Source organism: Ornithorhynchus anatinus, chromosome 19 (genome assembly GCF_004115215.2).
Source record: "Ornithorhynchus anatinus isolate Pmale09 chromosome 19, mOrnAna1.pri.v4, whole genome shotgun sequence".
Taxonomy (NCBI): Eukaryota; Metazoa; Chordata; class Mammalia; order Monotremata; family Ornithorhynchidae; genus Ornithorhynchus; species Ornithorhynchus anatinus.
The window spans coordinates 1,526,648-1,548,067 of record NC_041746.1 but is presented as its reverse complement, the minus strand read 5'-3'; the positions used below and the strand labels follow the sequence as shown (position 1 = coordinate 1,548,067).

Below are 21,420 nucleotides of genomic sequence, written 5' to 3'. Positions count from 1 at the left end.
ATCCTGCAAGTCTTCGTTAGATGATTATTCTTCTTATGGGAAAGCAATAGGTTTGGGATCTGAATAATTTTTACAATCGCTAACAATGGAACCTTTAATTTCTTCTGGGCCTCCTTAGATTTCTTAGAATGAATAGCTTTATCAGTATAGCGAGGAGAGAGACTGCAGGAGATGGGTTGGAAGAAAAATTCAGCTTGCTTTTAGGTTAATCAATCGGGGACCCAAATGAAAATTGCATTTTTCTTCCCACTCTTCTCCCCCGCTCTCTGTGGAGAGGGAGTGAGGGATCATTTCCTAGCAGCATGCTTTTGGTGTGCTTTTGATTGCGTGTTGCAAGCTCTGGACTAATCTATTCATCAGCTATAAACCTTGTTTGCTTTTACTTGGACAGTTTTGGAAACACACCTGGAATGGTCAGCAGGAATAAGGTTTTGTCCCCTCTCCAAACAAATAATTCATCCTAATGAAATATCCACATGTGGGGAGTGTTCTTTTGACCACACGCGCCTGACAGGATACGATGCAATCACAGTGTGAAAAGCAATGGAGTGCTGTTGAAGGATACACAGAGACCTTTCCCGGCAGTTATTCAGTAGCAGAGAGAGCAAAGTATTGTTTTTTAAGGTTTAATCTTTAAAATCAGAGTAAACAAGTTTAAGGCAACATTCAGTGCAATCCTATTTCAGGGCGCAAATGCCCTGAAAGATCATAAAATTCTCTAAGTAAATCATCTTTAAGTGAATGCCCCAAAGTTAGTTATTTTGTTTCCCAAGAACAATGAATTTAGTGGGGGTTATTTGAGATGTGAGTCTTCACCCTGGCTATCATTCCTCGGAACCCCTGAAGGAGCAGAGATTAGACACCTTGCCTTTGGTCCCAGAATGTTGCGTTGCGTTCGGATTTGTCTCTGTAAGCTGAGCGCTGGCTTATCTTTGTCCACCTCTCAGCTAACCCGGGGGCCTTGCTGGCTAGAGGGCTGTGCGGCCCGTGGCCACGGCCGGGATGGGTCTCTAGCCGGGCCGGGCAACCAGTCCGGTCCTTGGCAACTCTCTGAAAAGGGGGCAGACGGCTTGGGAGCCGGGGTTGGTTTCGGGCCCTTTCCTATGCCAAGACCCGGGCAGGAAGGAGGGTGAGGCTTTGACCTCCTGCTCCCGTTCCGGACAAGCCGTGCCCCGGGAGTTGCACTCACCCCCGGCTCTGACGGATGAACCCCGGTCAGGGGCCCGGAATGTTAGGTCACACCTTTCCTGGGCTCCGTTCTCTGGCTTCTCTGAGTTCCTGAGAGGCTTTCGGATTCCCCGTTCCGGATTGCGGAGCCGGGGGTCGGGCTCTAGGATGGGCTCCCCGGGGCTCCGGCTTTCCGGTCCTGAAGGATGGAGACCCCCGCCCCGGGGCACCAACCCAAGCCAGGGCTTCAAAGATCAGTGAGGACCCTCGTTAAAATCAGGTGCGTTTGACACCGATTGATCAAGGAGCAGCAAAGCCGCCCCTCCCAACTTCCTTTTGTGGAGGCTGGGGCTTTGCCCCGGTTTGCCTCTCTTTGACCGGGGCAAAATGCACCCGTGCCTGATGGCTTCCCCCGGTAATGATGTTCTTTAGCCGCTAACTACGTGCCCAATGCAGAGGTAAATATGACAACCGGATTGGACCCAATCCTTGTCTCCCGCGGGCCTCACTAGGGCGTCAGGGAGAACCTATATTTTACCCCCACTTTACAGAAAAGGAAAGTGAGGCCCAGAGAGGCTGACTCACAAAAGGTCACCCAGCAAGCAGTGGCAGAGCTGGGCCGGAGCCCCACTCTCCCGCCTCCCATAGTCATTTATTCTCTCCACCTTGCTCTGCTGTCATCCCACTGGAGAAAGCCAGAGCTTTTCGTCCTGGCTGCGGACCACCCTCCCTCGCCGAGTCGTTCAGGCCCTCCTCCTGCTAATCACACATTTAGGGTCTCGCTGTGCAGGAAAGAGGAAAAAGCATTTGGAAAGAGGGGATTTCCTTAGCAGAAATCCTGGAACTCTAAACTGGAGGTGAGGATTTTTTTTTTTTAAGGGGCTGAGGAATGTCCCAGGACCCTACGTGATTATATTAAACTACACGACATATAGTTTTAAAGTGAGTTATGCATAAAAATTCCTGTGCAAACTAAATACATTGCGTCGACAAACTCTCGGAAAAGTATCGCTAGCCCCCTTAAGCACTATTATTACATTATTACGAAGTGTGCCCGTTCGTAAAGGTGCGAAAGAAACCGTTTAAATTGGCCCGCTTGGAAGGGCAAGCCTCGTCTCACCCGAGGCTGCAGACTTCATCGGTCTGAATTCGCATTTGATGCCCCCCTCCCCGGGCCGACGGGAAGGCGGGACGACAGGCCGGTCCTGGCGCTGGAGTCTTGTCGCTGCCCGCGGATCCAGAATCCTCCCTCCTCGCCCTCTCCTACGCGTGGCTTGGTTTCCCGTTATCCAAGTCTGAGTCTTGCTGCAAAGACCCTATGTGCCCGGTGAAGCTGCTCGAAGGCTGACCCCAGTCGTAATAATCTGGAGCGAAGCTGAGGGGAGGAAAAAAACCCCGAATAAATGAATCCAAAGCCTTTCAGACATCCTCCTCTTGCTTCTTTCATCTTTGGGTTTGACCAGGTGCCTAACGTAATTGGAAAGGATGGTGAGGCCAAGGCCGAAGGAACTACTAGTCTCCCGGACCATCTGACTAGTTTTCGCTACTGCAGCCGTATTGACTGGGCACCTACTGTGTGCAGAGCACTGAGCTGGGGCGCCTGAGCGAATCAATGAATCAGTGGTTTTGGTTTTTTTTACATGGCATTTGTTAAGTGCTTACTGTGTGCCAGGCACTGTCCTAAGTCCGGAGGGGCCGGGGGGGGGGTACAAGACAGGTTGGACGCAGTGCCTGTCCCACGTGGGGCTCACGGTCCTAATCCCCATTTTCCAGATGAGGTAACTGAGGCACAAAGAAGTTAAGTGACTTGTCCAAGGCCATGCAGCAGACAAGTAGCAGAGCCGGGATCGGAACCCAGGGCCTTCTGACTCCAACTCAATTGGCTCGTATTCCCGCCCAGCACTTAGTACAGTACGGGGCACGCGGTAAGTGCGTAAAAAATACCATTATTTTTATTATCCCCCAACCCTCCCTCACCCCACCCCCGGCTTCCAGAAGGCCGTGGGTCTCAGCAGCCGCCGGAACGCTCTTGTGAATAAACAGCCCTCCCCAGGGGCTAGTGCCTTTCCTCTCCCGTCCACGGACCCTCCGAGGACACGAACCGGGGTGTCTGTCTCCTCTCACCTTCCCTGGAATCCCTGAGGGGCGACGTTCCAGGCCAGGTCGTCATCGCTGTCATACCTCCGAGGGTTGTCAAAGAAATAGGAGCGGGGGCTGAACGCGTGGCTGGGGACCCCTCTGGGGTTGGTCTACAAGGAGAGTCGGGGTCGTTAGACGTCTCACCTACCTGAAGGCAGCAGCCTGAACCGTCCCTCCGCCCGCAGAGCCCGGGGTGGTGGGGATAAGGTTCTGGCCCCCCGGGAGGGTGGAACTGAGGGGACAGGAGTGGAGCTTGGGAAATGCGTTTTCCAAAATCCTCCGGGAATAAGAAGCAGCAGCATGGCCTCGTGGAGAGAGCACGGGACTGGGTTCTGATCCCAGCTCCGCCACCTGTCTGCTGTGTGACCTTGAGCAAGTCACTTCACTTCTCTGGGCCTCGGTTCCTTCATCTGGAAAACGGGGATTGAGACCGTGAGCCCCACGTGGGAGGGGGACTGTGTCCAACCTAACTTGTAACGTGGGGCTCACGGTATTAATCCCCATTTTATAGATGAGGTGATTTAGGCACAGAGAAGTGAAGTGACTTGCCCAAGGTCATACAGCCGACAAGCGGCGGAGAGGGTTTAGAACCCAGGTCCTTCTGACTCCCAGGCCTGTGCTCTAACCATTAGGCCACGTTAATTGGCCCAGAACTGTGACAGTCCAAAACAGCGACGCTCTCGGGTGGGGGGGAAACAAGTGGGCCGCGGTGGGCGGAGCCGAGCCACAAATCTCCCACAGGTGCGACCACACTCGCTCACCGGGTCCTTGGTGGGGTTTCGCACCCGGAAGAAATAAACGACGAGGGAGGTGGGCAGGAGCTCCCACACGAAGAGGACCACCCCGAACACCACGTACCCAGCGTCCCCCAGCTGGCTCTTCAAATCGGCCTGTGGGGAGACAGAGGCGTGAGCGCCGAGGAAAGAGGAGGACCCCCTACCTCCCCCCAAAACCGTTCATTCAGTCGTATTTATCGAGCGCTATTTTGCGTGCCGAGTATTGGACTAAGCGCTTGGGAGCGTACAATATGACGCAAACGGACACATTCCTGTGTCGATCTGGAAAAGAAACCTCCGGAGGGTCAGAGCCGCCTGCTCCGCTCCTTGGGTCCTCTCCCAAGCACTTAGTACAGACAGTGACTCTCCCTTCAAAGCTTTACGAAGGCCCGTCTCCTCCAAGAGGCCTTCCCAGCCCAAGCCCCCTCTTCCTCTTCTCCCACTCCCTTCTGCGTCGCCCTGACTTGCTCCCTTTATTCATCCCCCCTCCCAGCCCCACACCACCTCTATCCGCCATTTGTTTATTTCTATTAACGTCGGTCTCCCCCACCCCCGACTGTAAGCTCGTTGTGGGCAGGGAATGTGTCTGCTTATTGTTCTAATGCACTGTCCCAAGCACTTGCTCTGCACAGAGTAAGCGCTCAATAAATATGAACGAATATAAGGCTCCGGGCTCAGTTCGGATGGATCGAGGGATCGATGTAGGGGGGAGCCAGTTCCCCCCCTCGGCTTGGGGGGGGTACCCACTCGCCTGGTCAGACACGTTGTACCAGTCGTAATCGAACGAGCTTCCGTGCCGAGAGAAGGACAGCGTGAACAGGTTGTAGCAGGCCCTGGACGCGTACAGCAGGATCACGGTCACTCCGATGGCCGTCACCTGACACACGGAGGAGCCCTGAAAGGACAGTGGAAATGTGGGACCCCCCCCCTCGGCCCCCCCGGCACCATCCTCTCTAGGCTTGGGTCGCTGGGCTTCCCAGGCGGAGGGCAGGGCTCCAGAGACCACGCTTGACCCTAGAGAAGCAGCATGGCTTAGTGGCAAGAGCCCGGGCTTGGGAGTCGGAGGTCATGGGTTTGAATCCCGGCTCTGCCGCTTGTCGGTTGTGTGACCGTGGGCAGGTCGCTTCACTTCTTTGTGCCTCGGTTACCTCATCTGTAAAATGGGGATGACGACTGTGAGCCCCACGTGGGACGACCTGATTCCCTTGTGTCTACCCCAGCGCTTAGAACAGTGCTCTGCACATAGTAAGCGCTTAACAAATACCAACATTATTATTATGGGTCCTAATCCCGGCTCCACTTGTCAGCTGTGTGACTCTGGGCAAGTCACTACCACTTCTCCGGGCCTCAGTTGCCTCAGCTGTCAAATGGGGATGAAGACTGTGAGCCCCGCATAGGACAACCAGATAACCTTGCATCTCCCCCAGCGCTTAGAACAGTGCTTGGTCCATAGTAAGCGCTTAACAAATATCGCAATCGTCATTATTACTTTTATAATTGCTACCGGCCTCAGGGAGAGACCCTGAACTGTCTCTGTAGCCTGCCCCTTCCCTCAGGCCCCTACCTTGGATTCCAAGTAGATGTTGGCCAAGGACATTTTGGAGATCTTGTAGAGGCAGACGGAGAGGGAGACGGCGCAGAGCACGAAGAGGGTGTCGTTGATGGCCACCCGCACCGAGACGACCACCTTCCTCTCCCAGGTCCCCGTTTTCACCAGCACGGCGCACGTCAGGTTCACCAGCAGGAAGACGAGGCTGACGACCAGGGAGGCCAGGTACAGGGCCAGCCTGCGGCGAGACGGGGAGACCGACCCACACCTGAGGATGCCCCGGCGGAGCCGCTCGCTGGTCCCCGCTGGCCGGTGGAGGGTCAGGGGACGGCCCCTCCACCGTTGCAGTGTCGCTAAGCAACCCCGCCCCTGGGTGTTTCCCCCCGACCTACAGGCGAACGTCCGGGGGCCGACCTGCCTCCTGGTGGGAAGAGCCCTGGGAGTCGGAGTCTGGAGGCTCGACAGGGCCCGGGCCCTGGGAGGCAGAAGGACCTGGGTTCTAATCCCGGGTCCCAACACTCGTCTGCTGGGGCGCCTCGGGCGAGTCACATCACTTCTCCGGGCCTCAGTTACCTCATCTGGAAAATGGGGATTAAGAGTGGGAGTCCCACGTGGGACAGGAACTGCGTCCAACCTGATGAATTTGTAATGATAATAAGAATGGTACTCGTTAAGCGCTTACTATGTGCCAAGCACTGTTCTAAGTGTTGGGATAGAAAGCAGTGTGGCTCAGTGGAAGGAGCCCGGGCTTCGGAGTCAGAGGTCATGGGTTCGACTCCCGGCTCTGCCGCTTGTCAGCTGTGTGACTGTGGGCGAGTCACTTCACTTCTCTGTGCCTCAATTACCTCGTCTGTAAAATGGGGATTAACTGTGAGCCTCATGTGGAACGACCCGATTACACTGTATCTACCTCAGCGCTTAGAACAGTGCTCTGCACATAGTAAGCGCTTAACAAATACCCACATTATTATTATTATTACAGGGTCACTGGGTTGTCCCACATGGGGTTCACAGTCTTAATCCCCATTTTACAGATGAGGTAACTGAAGCACAGAGAAGTTGTGACTTGCCCAAGGTGGCAAGTGGCAGAGTCCGGGATTAGAACCCATGTCCTCTGACTCCCAAGCCTGTGCTCTTTCCATTATGCCAATCTGCTACCCCAGTGCTTAGAAGAGTGCAGCCTGGCTCAGTGGAAAGAGCATGGGCTTTGGAGTCAGAGGTCATGAGTTCGAATCCCAGCTCTGCCACTTGTCGGCTGTGTGACTGTGGGCAAGTCACTTAACTTCTCGGTGCCTCAGTTCCCTCAACTGTAAAATGGGGATTAAGACTGTGCGCCCCACGTGGGACAACCTGATTCCCCTGTGTCTACCCCAGCGCTTAGAACAGTGCTCGGCACATTAAGTAAGCGCTTAACAAATACCAACATTATTATTATTGCTCGGCTATTAGTAAGCACTTAACAAGTACTATAATTATTCATGATTATTATTCTTAGTTCCAGCCCCACCCCCGGTCGGCTCCCGATGCCTTGGGCTTAGCCGCGCTGGGCCTCAGCCTCCTCCTCTGGAAAATGGAGATTGAGGTCTCTTCTCCTTCCCTCTTCATCCGAGTCCTTGAGGGACAGGGAGCGACCTGTCCCTGCATCCACCCCGTGGAGGAATGGATAGGGCACGGACTTGGGAGCCAGAGGGTCACGGGTTCTAATTCCGGCCCTGCCGCTCGCTGCTAAGCAACCTTGGACAAGTCATTTCACTTCTCTGGGCCTCAGTTACCTCATCTGAAAAAGGGGGATTGAGACTGTGAGACCCACGTGGGACAGGGACTGCATCCAACCCAATTTGCTTGTATCCATCCCAGCGCTTAGTACAGTGCCTGACATTTAGGAAGCGCTTAACAAATACCACAAGTATTATTATCATTATTATTAGCACAGGATAAGTGCTTACCGAATCAAGTCGGGGGTGCGGATGCCCTCAGACCTGGCCCCGTTTGGAGGGGTCAGCATCCGAACGGATGGACCAGAGAGCACAAGGAAGGATCTAGGACCCCTCAGCCCTCCGCAACAAAGCCAACCCCCTCCTTGCCCGAGATTTGCCCTTCTGGGTGACTCAGAATGGGACCGAGGCGAGCCGGGCGGTTCTCTGCCTCCCGGGAGACCACCCAACTCCGCCAGCACAGGCCGCTTTGAAGATGAAAAGGCCCTGGGGGCTGCTTATTATCATCATTATTTCGGACTGATATTAATCCGGTCGTCGCTTGGTGGGTTGAGGCGGGGAGAGCGGGCAGGAGCTCTTGGAACGCTTCCAAAGCATCCCGGGAGACGTCGTTTGAGCCCAGAGATTTCTGATCAGCGGGTTCAGGTGTACGCGTGTGGCCGAAGGAGGGAAAGGATAATTGGGTCAGACGGGCCCACGGGGGGCTTACAGTCTAACAGGGAGGGAGAACGAGCATTCGGTTCCAATTTTACACATGAGGAAACAGGCACAGAGGGACGGATTAATCTGTGACATCGGGGTGCTTACTGCGTACTGAGCACTCAAGTCTACCCAGAGAAGCAGCATGGTCTAATGGTTAGAGCACAGGTCTGGACGTCGGAAAGACCTGGGTTCTAGGTGCCAGGCTGGGGTGGATATGAGCAAATCGGGTCGGACACAGTCCTTGTCTCACGTGGGGCTCGCGGTCTTAATCCCTTTACAGATGAGGAAACTGAGGCACAGCAAAGTGAAGTGTCTTGCCCGAGGATCTCACAGCAGAGGAGAGGCAGAGCCGGGATGAGAACCCAGGTAATTGGGGGGAAACCCCGATCCCAGGGAGGGGGTTCTGGTGACCGGGGTCCGTCCGCTTAACCCCCAGCCCCAAGAGACGCCCCCTCCCCACCCCCGTCCCCAGCCCCGCCATGGGGACCCTTACCGATATTTGAGCAGCTCAGGGGAGAACTTGGATTTGGCTTTGAAAATGACCTGTTAAAGAGAGGAGGAGAAAAGTTTAGAGGCGGGAGGGACCGATCCCAAGATAGTGCCCCCGGGGATTAGGGCCATTGAGTGGGAACCTTTAGCCCCCGGCCCCTCTGGGCCCACTGAGGCAGCAAGGACCCTTTCCTGGGTCACTGGGCCTCTCGCACACGCATGATCAAGAGAGGAAAGGGCCTCCCACTCTGCCAGCAGGACGAGCGCTAGAGTTGTGTTTGCAGCAGAAGTGACAGTCGGCACCGAACCATCCCCACCTCCCCACCTGGCTCCCTGTGTCCAAAGGCCTGCACCGCAAAGTGGCTGGTGGGGACGCTTTTTTTTTTATGGTATTTGTTGAGCGCTTACTGTGTGACAGGCACTGTTCTAAGCACTGGAGTAGATACAAGGTAATCAAATTGGATCCGGTCCATGTCCCACATGGGGCTCACGGTCTTAATCCCCATTTTACAACCGAGGTAACTGAGGCCCAGAGAAGTGAAGTGACTTGCCCAAGATCACCCAGCAGGCAAGTGGCAGAGCCAAGACCTGGTGACTGCCAGGCCCGTGCTCTATCCGCTAGGCCACGCTGCTTCCCAGTGATTAATGCTACAATTAATACTGTGGCTTGATTGATCGGTCAGTCATTCAATCGTATTTATTGAGCGCTTACTATGGGCAAAGCACTGTACTAAGCGCTTGAGAGAGTACCGTTCCCCACGCCGCCGTTCCCAGCTGCATATCCTGGGCAGCCCCGGGGAGGATGGGGAGAGTTGTCCCTCCCAACCTGCCCTGTCCAGCCATCCCGCTCCTCGGACTACCCGGGATTTCTCCCCTGCTCCGCCTCCCTCCCCGGTAGCCATTTGACCTCGGACACTCTTCAGACCCAGGTGGGCCTTGGAGAGCTCAGACCTAACGCGGGGAGGTGAGGGGCGAGGGTGCCGGATTCAGCCCCTGCCTCGCCCCCGTTCATTCATTCAATCGTATTTATTGAGCGCCTACAGAGCACTGTAACCCCCGGTGACTCGCCGGTGACCCTGGACCCGTCCCGCGCCTCCTTCCTGAGCTGCTTCTCTTACAAAGAGGAGCCGGAGGGTGGCCCAAGCAAGCTGGGCCACAGAGAGTGGGTTCTGTCAACACTCCTCACCGATTTCCTCTATTAGCCAGGCTGAACACGCTCAAGTCTGCAAGGGCCGCTTAAATGCTAACTCCGGAATCCGGATCTTGGCTGCTTTTTATTTTCCCCCAAGCGCTTTCACATCAACTATCTCCCTCCGGGGAAGGCAGGTGTACTACACCCATGTCACTGATGAGGAAACTGAGGGCCCAGAGAGGGTAAGCGATCTGCCCGAGGGCCAACAGCAGGTCAGGGGTAGAGTTGGCACTCCTGCCTGCCAGTCTCCGGGTCTACATCCCTTTCCCCTAGGCTACAACAGACACGGTAATACCTGAGCCGACTTCACAGAAAAGAGAAGAAAAGTTCACCGTCCCTCGTCTAACCTTAAACGCCGCGGAAAAACGAGGCGAGAGTTTCAAAGCAAAAGCCTCTCTGAAAAAGCCAGAGCCGACGGAAGCCGCGTTCCCTCGGAAACGGACTCGTATTTTCTAGGGCGGCGGGTTGGGGGAGACGCCAGAGGAAACTGGTGTCCATAGCGGACACCTCCCTCGTTGTACGAGAAGAGATGCGGGTCACGGCCGGGGTCTAACTATAAAGCGAGGTTTGGACCCTCAGATTAAAAAGCGCTCCTGCGCGCTTCTGTAAAAAGACCTCCTCGAAATGAATCCGACCTCCTCCCTCTTCGACTTGGGATTTGAGGCCCTCCAGCCGATTGAGGTCAAAAACTCACCGGAGCTTGAAGGGGGCAAGGTTGAAACCCATCTCTTCGCAGAAGGTGGGAAGCCCGGGGAATTCATTCCCACAGGACGTTGCGAGAAAATGAACCTTGAGAAGAGTGTGGCCGAATGGATAGAGCCCAGGCCTGGGAGTCAGAAGGACCTGGGTTCTAATCTCGGCTCCTCCACTTCTCTGCTGGGGGAACTTGGGCAAGTCACTTCACTTCTCTGGACCTCAGTGAGCTCATCTGTAAAGTGGGGATTAAGAGTGTGAACCCGATGTGAGACAGGGACTGTGTCCCACCTTTTTAACTTGTATTTCTCCCAGCTTTTAGTATAGTGCTTGGCACATAGTAAGCACTTTAGAAATGCCACTTCTCTGACTTCTCTGGACCTCGGTTACCTCATCTATAAAATGGGGCTAAGATGCCTGTTCTCCTTCCTTAAACGCTCTTGGACTCTGAGTCCCAGGAGGGTCAGCAGCTGTTTCTGATCTGCTTATATTGTATCAACCCCAGCGTTTAGTATAGTGCTTAGAACATAGAAAAAAATAATGAATACCACAATTATGATGATGATGATGTCTTTTTTCTACTGTAGTCTTCTAAGCTCTCAGCACACAGTAATTACTGCTGATGGGCTCACTAGGCCAAAGCCCTGCATTGCCTCAGACTAAGTCCAGTGGCTACTTATTATTATTGCTACTATAATAATTATAGTATTAGTTAAGTGTTTACTGTGTACCAGGCACTGTACTAAACACTGGGGTAGATACAAGCAAATCGGGTTGGACATAGTCCCTGTCCCATATGGGGCTCACACTCTTCATCCCCATTGTCCGGATGAGGTAACTGAGGCCCAGAGAAGTGAAATGACTTGCCCAAGGTCCCACAGCAGGCAAGTGACAGAGCTAGGATTAGAACCCAGGTCCTTCTGACTCCCAGGCCCATGAGCTATCCACTAGGCCATTCTGCCTCTGCTCTGAATTAATTAATTAACTAATTCATTCATTCAATCGTATTTATTGAGTGTTTACTATGTGCAAAACACTGTACTAAGTGCTTGGAAAGAACAATTAGGCAATAAATAGAGACAATTCCTACCCGACAATGGGCTCACAGACTAGAAGGGGGAGGGCAGACAACAAAACCAAACAAGTAAACAGGCATCAGTAGCATCAATGTAAATAAACAGACTTACAGATGAATACACATCATTAATAAAATAGAGTAATAAATTTGTACATACATACACAAATGCTGTGGGGTGGGGAGGGGTGTAGAGCAGAGGGAGGGAGTCGGGGCGATGGGGAGGGGGCAGGAGGAATCTGCAGTCAGGCACATCTACCCCACTAGGAAAATCAAGGCTTTATTTACGGGGGGTTTGGAGGGTTTTGTCTTTTTTAAATGAAGGAGAGAGAAAGAGGACAACAGAGGCCTGGAGAATGAAGAGGAGAAGAAGGAGGAGGAAGAGGAGCGGTGTCCATTCCGCCTCAGGTGAGCCACCTGGCTCCAACCCCTCGGCGCCGAATTTTCCACCCCCAAGTGACCCTTCCCCAGTTTCCTTAACAAGGAGTTTCAGGCCGAGCGGGGATGGCTCTTCTCCTTGCATGTGACTGTTAGCAAGCAACGGTCCCGGGTTGCCTCTTCCCCATTTGTTTCCTCTTAAAAGACAAAGAAAAAAAAAACAACCCAGCCCACAGAGGCAACAGCACCGTGGTAGTGAGTCACCTCGTTTCTGCCGCCACCAGCCACGACTCTGACGGGGACGGGCTGTCAGTCGGTCAGTCGCATTTACTCAGCGCTTCCTGTGTCCGGAGCGCTGTACTAAGCGCTTGGGAGAGGGCTGCACCGAAGGGGGGAAGATTAATCCCTCACTGGTATTTACAGGGTGTGTATGGTGGGCAGGGGGCTGTAGTGGGTTGTGCCCACCGCAGGGCACATGGCAGGGTAATAATAATAATAATAATAATAATAATGTTGGCATTTGTTAAGCGCTTACTATGTGCAAAGCACTGTTCTAAGCGCTGGGGGATACAAGGTGATCGGGTTGTCCCACGTGGGGCTCACAGTCTTAATCCCCATTTTGCAGATGAGGTAACTGAGGCACCGAGAAATTAAGTGACTTGCCCAAAGTCACACAGCTGACGAGTGGCAGAGCCGGGATCTGAACCCAGGATTTCTGACTCCCCAGCCTGTGCTCTTCCCACTGATCCACGCTAGAGGTAGAACCTGGGTTCTAATCCTGACTCCGCCACTTGTTTACAGTGTGACCTTGGACAAATCTCTTCTCTGTGCCTCGGTTACCTCACCTGTAGAATGGGGATTCAGAGACAGTGAGCCCCATGTGGGTCAGGGACTCTGTCCGACCTCATTAATTTCTATCTACTCCAGTGTGTAGAACAGTGCTTGACGCATAGTGAGCACTTAAGATTATTATCATTTTTATTACTACTAATAATGAAGATTGTGAGCCCCATATGGGACGGGGCTGGGCCCAACCCAATTTGTTTGTATCCACCCTCGTCCTTAGTACAGTGCCTGGCACTTTGTGAGCGCATTAAAAAAACCCCAATTATTATTATTATTATTTACAAGACAATGAGATCAGACACAGATCAGGTGAGACTAAGAGAAAGGGAGAGGCAGAGCATCCCCATTTTACAGATTAGAAAACTGAGGCTGACAGAGGTTAAGTGGTTTGCCTAAAGTCACACAACAGGCTGGGTCAGAGGTAAGTCCCTCTCTAGATTGTTAACTCGTTGTGGGCAGAGACTGTCTCTGCCAACTCTGTTAAATCATTTCATTGTGCTCTCCCTAGCGCTTAGTACAGTTCTCTGCCCAGAGGAAGCACTCAAAAAATACGACCGAGTGAAAACTCGGGTCTCCTGACTGCCTGTCCCACGTCCGTCCAGTGTTCATTCGATAGTATTTATTGACTGCTTACTGTGTCCAGATCACTATATTAAGCGCTTGGGAGAGTACAGTACAGCCATAAAAAGACAAGTTCCCTGCCCACAATGAGTTTACAGTCTAGAAGTGGGGAGGCAGACATTAATATAAATAAATAAATTACAGACATGGACAAAAAGGTCAGCCCGTCTCCCTGCCTTCCCAAGCGACCCCTCCTTGCCTGACTACCCTCCCCTCACCTCCAGAAGTGGGCCCGGGTTTTTCCCGACAGAAGAACGTCGCCAACAGGAGAGTTTTAATGAGGAATGGGAAGGAGACGGGGGACGACTGTGAGTCCTTGTGTCCTGGCTTTCAGGGCAAGGGCCCCAGCTCATAAACCTGAGCCCTCATTAGGCCTTTATAGAGCACGTCGCATTCGCAGACCGTTTTACCATCCCTTTAACTAGTGAAAAGCAAGCCTTTCGGCTGTTCCGGAATCCGGGCCGCCGAAGACCGGGCCCTGGACAGATGGCCCCGGGGAGAGGGAGCCCATTAAAGCTTGCCGTGGCGGTTTTACGGCCATCACTCGGGGCCTCTCCCCACCCGAGGTGGAGAGACGCCGGGACGGGGTTCGGAGATGGGCGTAGGCCCGTGTGCCGGCCCTCCTCCCGGCCACGGCCCTCCGGACGGTCCCCGGGATCACCCTGCTCACTTTCCGTGAGTCAAACACTCCCCCGCCACGGTACCGCTACCGTCCCCGGGGCCTGGAGCTCCCTTTGGGCTACCTTGGGCAGAGGCCTGGTGGCCAGGAGGGGTTAAAGGGGAGGGAGCTGAAGTGGACAGGGTTGGTCTGGTCAGGAAGATTGGAAGCTCTCTGAGGACAGGGGCCGTCTTTTTACTTCTCCTGTACATGAATTATGTTATTTGTCAAGCACTTATTATATGCCGAGCACTGTACTGACCGGGCAAGTCGCTTCACTTCTCTGTGCCTCAGTTCCCTCATCTGTAAAATGGGGATTAAGACTGTGAGCCCCACGTGGGACGGGGACTGTGTCCAACCTGACTAGCTTGAATCTACCCCAGCGCTTATTACCGTTCCTGATACAGAGTAAGTGCTTAACAAATGCCACAATTAGTATCAGTAATAGTATTATAAGTATTACTCTTATTAAGCATTGTGTCAGATACAAGAACCCTGGGGGACAGCGTACATTTCCTCTAGGCTTCGTACGGTGACCTGCCTGCCACTGTGGGGTGCTCGGCACATTCTTTCGCTAGTATTTATTGAGCACTTACTGTGTGCAGAGCATTGTACTAAGCGCAGTAAACGGACACATTCCCTGCCCACAATGAACAGACCACTCTGCCCACCACCACACTTAGTAATGAGCTCTGCTCACCACCGCAATCAGTGGGATTTAGCGAGCGTTAATGATCCCTGCCCTCAAGGAGCTTACAATGTGTGGGGCGGGGGAAGGGGGAAGTGTCGCTCAGCACAGTAACCCTGCGGGCCACGGCGAGGCGCTCAGTATGATGCGGGTGATGAAAAGGCCCAAGATACAACCTCGTGAGGAGGAGTGAAGTAAGAGTTAAGGGAGAGACCTGAAATGTCCAAGTTTTAACAGGCACAGCTATATCCCAGAGCCAACTGGCTGACTTTTCCCTTTCCTCACACACCCAAACGCCATCCTCGTCCCCTCTTCCCACGCTCTGGTCCCCGCCTAGACCAGGTTGGGGAGGGAAGGTAGCTGAATAACGATAATAATAGTATCTGTTAAGCGCTTACTTTGTGCCAAGCACGGTACTAAGAGCTGGGGTGGACACTGGCAAATCGGGTCGTCCCATGTGGGGCTCACAGTCTCAATCCCCAGTTTACAGATGAGGTAACCGAGGCCCAGAGAAGCAAAGCGTCTTGCCCAAGACGTGACCCAAGGTCACGTGGTGGAGTCAGGACGGGATTAGAACCCATGACCTTCTGACTCCCAGGCCCATGCGCTATCCACTACGCCAACCAATCAATCAATAGTGCTTATTGGACACCTACAGACTGAGGGCTGATTAAGAGAGCCTTATCACCTCTCTCTGGCTCATGCCTGGGGAAACACACTATCTCTTTTGATTGCTTTACCCTTTTTATACAGGGAACCAAGCCCCTCAGTCAGTAGATAGTATTTATTGAGCCCTCGCTGTGTGCAGAGCACTGTACTAAGCGCTTGGGAGAGTACACTAGAACAATAAACAGACACATTCCCTGCCCACAACAAGCTTGCAGTCTAGAGGGGGACCCTCTGCCCCAGCCCCAGGATAAAGGACAGGTTCATGAGGGTCAGGAACCACGACCCTCTCCCCTTTACCCTGGTCCCAGCCCAGCACCTGGCTGAAGTACAGGTTAATTCACTCATTGTCGTATTTACTGAGCACTCACTGGGTCCAGAGCACTGTACTAAGCGCTTGGGAGAGTATGATATAACAATAAACAGACACAGTGCCTGCCCACAGCAAGCTTAGAGTCTAGAGGACGAGCTCCCTGCCCCAGTCCGTGGCTGAAGCATTCATTCAGTCGTATCTACTGAGCGTTTACTACGTGCGGAGCACTGTACTAAGCGCTTGGAATGTACAATTAGGCAACAGATAGAGATAATCCCTGCCCAGTGACGGGCTCACAGGTTCAGTGGGGTCAGGGAAGGAAGCCCCTCTCCCCCTATCCCCCCAGCCCCAGCCCTGACACCTGGCTGAGGAAGAGTTTCTTGAGGGTCAGGGAATCAAGCTCCTCTCCCTCCTTCTCCCTCCCAGTCCCCAGCCCCAGGCCCGGCACCAGACTGAAGTTCATGAGGATCAGGGAAGCAAGCCCCTCTCCCCGCGAGAACTGATCCCAGCCCCCAGACCCGGCACCTGTCTGAGGTGGAGGGTCACAAGGGTCAAGGGAGCCAAGCCCCTCCGCCCCCAGCCCCGGTGCCGGCCCCAGCACCTGGCTGAAGTAGGGGTTCACGAGGGTCAGGGAAGGAAGCCCCTCTCCCCCCTGCCCTGGTCTCAGTCCCCAGCCCCTGCATCTGGCTGAAGTAGTTCACACGGATCAGGGAAGGAAGCCCCTCTCCCTCCAACCCTCCGGCCCCCAGCCCAAGGCCCGGAGCTGAATGAAGCAGAGGTTCACGAGGGTCGGGGACGGAAGCCCCTCTCCCCCCAGACCCGATCCCAGCCCCCAGAACCGGCACCTGTCTGAGACAGAGGTTCACGGGTGTCAGGGAGGCAAGCCCCTTTCCCCCCAGCCCAAGGCCCGGCCCCTGGCAGAAGCAGAGGTTCAGTAGGGTCGGGGAAGGAGAACCCTCTGCCCCCTGCCAGGGTCCCAGCCCCCAGATCTGGCTGAAGCAGAGGTTCAGCGGGTCGGGGACGGAAGCCCCTCTCCCCCCAGACCTGATCCCAGCCCCCAGCCCCGGCACCCGTCCGAGACAGAGGTGCACGGGTGTCGGGGAGTCAAACCCCTCTCCGGCCAGCTCAGCCCCCGGCCCCCAGTCCAAGGCCCGGCCCCTGGCAGAGGTAGAGGTTCAATGGGGTCAGGGAAGGAAGCCCCCCGGCCCTGTCCCCAGCCCCCCGGCCCCGTCCCCAGCCCCCAGGCCCGGCACCTGGCTGAAGTAGAGGTTCATGAGGGTGAGGGTGAAGAACTGCAGGCAGACGGGGCAGCAGTAGAGCAGCCAGAAGCCGAAGGGTCCGAGCTTGTTGGCGGCGAGGAAGTCCCTGAAGTAGAAGGAGAAGAGGACGGTCCTGAGGGCGGCCCAGAGCAGGCAGAGGAACAGGAAGACCGTCTGGTAGCTGAGCCGCCTGTGCCGGTGGTGCAGGACCAGCCAGAGCTGGGCGTAGACGAAGACGAAGAGCAGGGAGTAGAAGGCGGTGTAGACGGACGTCAGCCCCAGCTTCACGTAGGGGGGCACGGCCGGGGACAGGGTCGGGGGCAGAGAGTCGTTGCCGGGGGGGCGGCCCGGGGGAGACCCCTCCATGGGCGGATGGGGGGGGGGGGAAGGGGGACCTCCTCATCGGGTCGCCCCGGTCCGGGGGCTGGGCCCGGCCCGGAGGCCGGCGCCGGCCTCTGCCATGGCCCGAGGGGAGTGGGGACGGACGGCGGGCAATCAGTCGCACTCCCTCGGGGGGCAGGGGGACGATGGAGGAGGAGGGGGAGGAGAAGGCCACATGATCCCCGCAGACGAGGGTGACTCACGGGGGGCCGGACCAGCCACCGATTGGCCGCCGGGCCCCAGGAAACCCGGCTGCCTCCACCTCCTCCCACCACCACGACGCTCCTCCATTCATTCATGCGCTAGTACTTACTGAGCGCTTACTAGGTACAGGGCACTGGACTGAGCGCTTGGAATGGACAATGGGGCAACAGATCGAGACCATCCCTGCCCGTCGACGGGCTCACGGTCTCGTCCGGGGAGACGGACGGACAAAAACAAGACGACTTAATCGCGATCGATTAGAATGAAGGGGATGGACACCTCGTTGACAAAATAAATAGGGTCATAAAAATATATACGGATGAAAATATATACAGTGCTGGGGGGGGGGGAAGGAGGGGGGGAGCAGAGGGAAAGGGGAGAAGATGGGGGGCAGAGAGGGAGCAGAGGGAAAAGGGGAAGCTGAGTCTGGGAAGGCCTTCCACTCCCTGCAGTCGCATTTATGGAGCGCTTATTGGGTGCAGAGCACTGTACTAAACGCCTGTGAGAGTCCAGCAGAACCGTAAACAGACGCATTCCCTGCCCACGACGAATTGACGGTCCGGAGGGAGCTGAGACTAATGTGGCTGCTGATACTGAGGCTCATTCATTCGTATTTATGGAGCGCCTACGGGGTGCAGAGCACTGCACTAAGCGCTTGGGAGAGTCCAATAGAACAGTAAACGGACGCATTCCCTGCCCACGACGAATTGCCCGTCTAGAGAGAGCTGACTAAAGTTACTACTGATACTGATGCTCATTCATTCTTTTTTTCAATGGTATCTGTTAACCGCTTACTATGTGCAAAGCCCTGTTCTAAGCGCTGGGCAGATACAAGGTGATCAAGTTGTCCCACTTGGGGCTCACGGACTTCATCCCCATTTTCCAGAGGAGGTAACTGAGGCCCAGAGAAGTGAAGCGACTTGCCCAAAGTCACAAAGCTGACAAGTGGCGGATGCGGCATTAGAACCCATGACCTCTGACTCCCAAGCCCGGGCTCTTTCCACTGAGCCGCGCTATATTGCTGCTGCTTCTGGGGTGCTGCTGCTGCTGCTGCTAATATCGATAATCATCACGACGGTATTTGTTAAGCGCTTACCACGTGCCAGCCACCGTTCATTCATTCATTCAATCGAATTTATTGAGCGCTGGGTGCAGAGCACTGTACTAAGCGCTTGGGAGAGAGCGATATAGCAATAAACAGACCCATTCCTGGCCCAATACGAGTTTGCAGTCTAGATTAGCATTAGCTAATGTAGCTTCTGCAAATGCTGCTGTTAATGTTAGCGCTCAATAAATACGAATTAAAGAATGAATGAATGCTAATTCAATTCATCAAAGACTTACTGAGTGGTTAGGGCAGCGTCCGAATCTTGCTATTGCAGCCTCCGTTTCTCCCCCTCCTGTTGCTGGAACTGCAGCCTCTGTTTTTGCCGTTCCTCCATCGGTGAATCGATGGTATTAATTGCCAATAAACCACACGGTATTTATCCGACGCCTCCAGCTGGCTCAACGCCGTGCTATGCTGTCGTTGCTGTTCTGCTGCTGCGCTTGGGCAAGTCGCCTCACTTCTCTAGGCCTCAGTTTCCTCCTCAGTAAAAGGGGGAGAAGATCCCTGCTCTTCTTAGACTGTGAGCCCCAAGTGGAACAGGGACGGTGCCCAATCAAATAACCTTCTATCTACCCCAGCACTTTATAAATACCATCATCATTTTTTTATTATTATCAGTATTCTTCAAGACCCACCTCATAATCACCGTCCTTGCCCTCAATAACGCCTTGTATTTGAGAGTCCTTTTATTTTTCTCAAGTGCTTTCACATCCATCACCTCATTTTCTCCTCATAATATCCCTGTGAGGCAAGAAGGGCAGCGATCGTGATCCCCATTCTTCAGATGGGGAAACCAAGGCCCAGAGAGGTTAAGTGACTCACCCAAGGCCTCCCCATTTTACAGATGAGGTAACTGAGGCACTGAGAAGTGAAGTGACTTGCCCAAAGTCACACAGCTGACAAGTGGCCGAGGCAGGATTCGAACCCATGACCTCTGACTCCAAAGCCTGTGCTCTTTCCACTGAGCCACGCTGCTTCTCAAGGTCGTAGGTGACGACGCCATTTGTTTGCTGGGTGACCTTGAGCAAGTCACTTCACTCCTCTGGGCCTCACTTACTTCATCCCTAAAAGGGAAATTGACACTGTGAGCCCCAAATGGGATAGGAACTGTGTTCAACTTGATTTTCTTGTATCCATCCCAGTGCTTAGTACAGTGGCTTGCACATAGTAAACGCTTAACCCATACCACAGTTATTATTATTATTACTAGTGGAATCAGAAGGACCTGGGTTCTAATCCTGCCCTGCCACTTGTCTGCTTGGGACCTTGGGCGAGTCACTTCACTTCTCTGGGCCTCAGTTACTTCGCCTGTAAATTGAGGATTAAGATTGTGAGCCCCATGTGGGACAGGGACTACGTCCAGCATGATTACCTTGTATCTACCGCAGCTTTTAGTACGGTGCCTGGCACTTAGTGGGTGTTTAACAAATACCATAGTTAGAAAAAAGAAAAAGTCCCCCAAGGCCTAGCTGCCCCTTCCCCCTGCCCTCCCCACCCCTTCTTGCCTCTGTTTTTGGTAGACCCCTGAACGGGCATTTCCTAGGGTTGCTCGAGTCCAACTCAACTCACCGGGGGCCTTGACGGACGACGAGGCATTGAGGGAGGGGGCTGAGTTGGGGGAGGTGGACGGCATTTGGGGCCAAAGAAATCGAGGGGACTTCCGGGCATCCAGGCCGAGAAGCGTCAGGCCCGGTGACCGGTAAGATCCCCTCGGAGTCGCCCCTCGTACTTCAGCCGACAATCCAAATTCCCAGGAGTGGCCCGCCTTCTGGACCTGTGACCTGGTGTGGGGAGGAAGCTGTTCAAAGTGGAAGAACGGGGGACTCTTCATAGTGTGGGGAGCAGGGGACTGTTCACAGTCGGGGGGACCGAAGGGCTGGTCACTGTGGAGGGACGGGGGACTGTTCACGGTGGGGAGACGTGGGGCTGTTTACAGTGAGTGGGATGTGGTTGAGAATTCTTTATGGTGGGGGGTGGGCAAGGCGGGGTCAGGGGGATGGGGGGCAATCAAATACCCCTCTTCTTTGCTGCTGCAGCCGCTGCTCGCCCCTTCCCCGGGCGCACACACATACACACACAGCAGGCCCTGCCCCTTCCCCTACGGACACTGCCGCTGCCCGGTCTTCCCCCCAGCCCCGAGGCCCCAGAGAAGGCAAAGTCCACCACGAGCAATGAGTGGGTCAGGGGTGGGGCTGCCAGGGGTGAGTGAATGAGTGAGAGAGGCCGAGAATAAGAAGACAGAGACAGTGACAAACAGAGAGATACACATCTGGAAAGAGTCAAAGATAGAGATGGATTGGCAAAGGTTCTCGGACACTCACACACATGAAGTCAGTGTGCATACACACTCGGGCACGTAGGCATCCACGGACGTATACCCAGCCACAGGTTCCCTTACACCATCCCACCCACCCACCCGCACACACACTCAGTTCTCACTTCTCACCAGGTTTAAGAAAGCCCGGGAGGAAATGCATTAGGTGACTTTTTTTTTGCCTCAGACCGGAATTGTGAATCTCTTGGGGGCAGGGAAGAACGTTTCGCTTTGTCTGCAGCGGAAAATCGCAGCAAAGTTCAGCTGGGGGAGGTCGGCGGTTCACCTGCCATATCCTATTCACAACAGTGAAATTTTCCATCCCCTTGGCTTTGGTTTGAGGGTTTCACGTCTCCCCCCAACGCACTAAAGCCGGGCTCCTGCCGGGAGGAGGAAGAGTGAGTGGAATCAGCCGAGATCAATGGGGTTGAGAAAATCCGGGGTCCACAGGGAGAGGAAGAGAGGTAGTCCGAGACCAACCCCAAGA

The 21,420-nt window shown here is 54.4% G+C and overlaps 1 protein-coding gene across 1 annotated transcript; it reads right to left on the bottom strand.

Moving 5' to 3' along the window:
• Positions 1–610: 610 nt before the first annotated feature.
• Positions 611–17,457, bottom strand: GPR137B (G protein-coupled receptor 137B). The gene is made up of 7 exons (XM_001512652.3): positions 16,921–17,457; positions 8,542–8,591; positions 5,647–5,869; positions 4,834–4,977; positions 4,068–4,196; positions 3,292–3,416; positions 611–2,542 (listed from the first exon to the last, which is right to left on the bottom strand). The coding sequence occupies exons 1-7, from the start codon at positions 17,290–17,292 to the stop codon at positions 2,431–2,433; spliced, it is 1,155 nt and encodes a 384-aa protein (XP_001512702.1). The 5' UTR covers positions 17,293–17,457; the 3' UTR covers positions 611–2,430.
• Between the last annotated feature and the right edge of the window lie 3,963 nt (positions 17,458–21,420).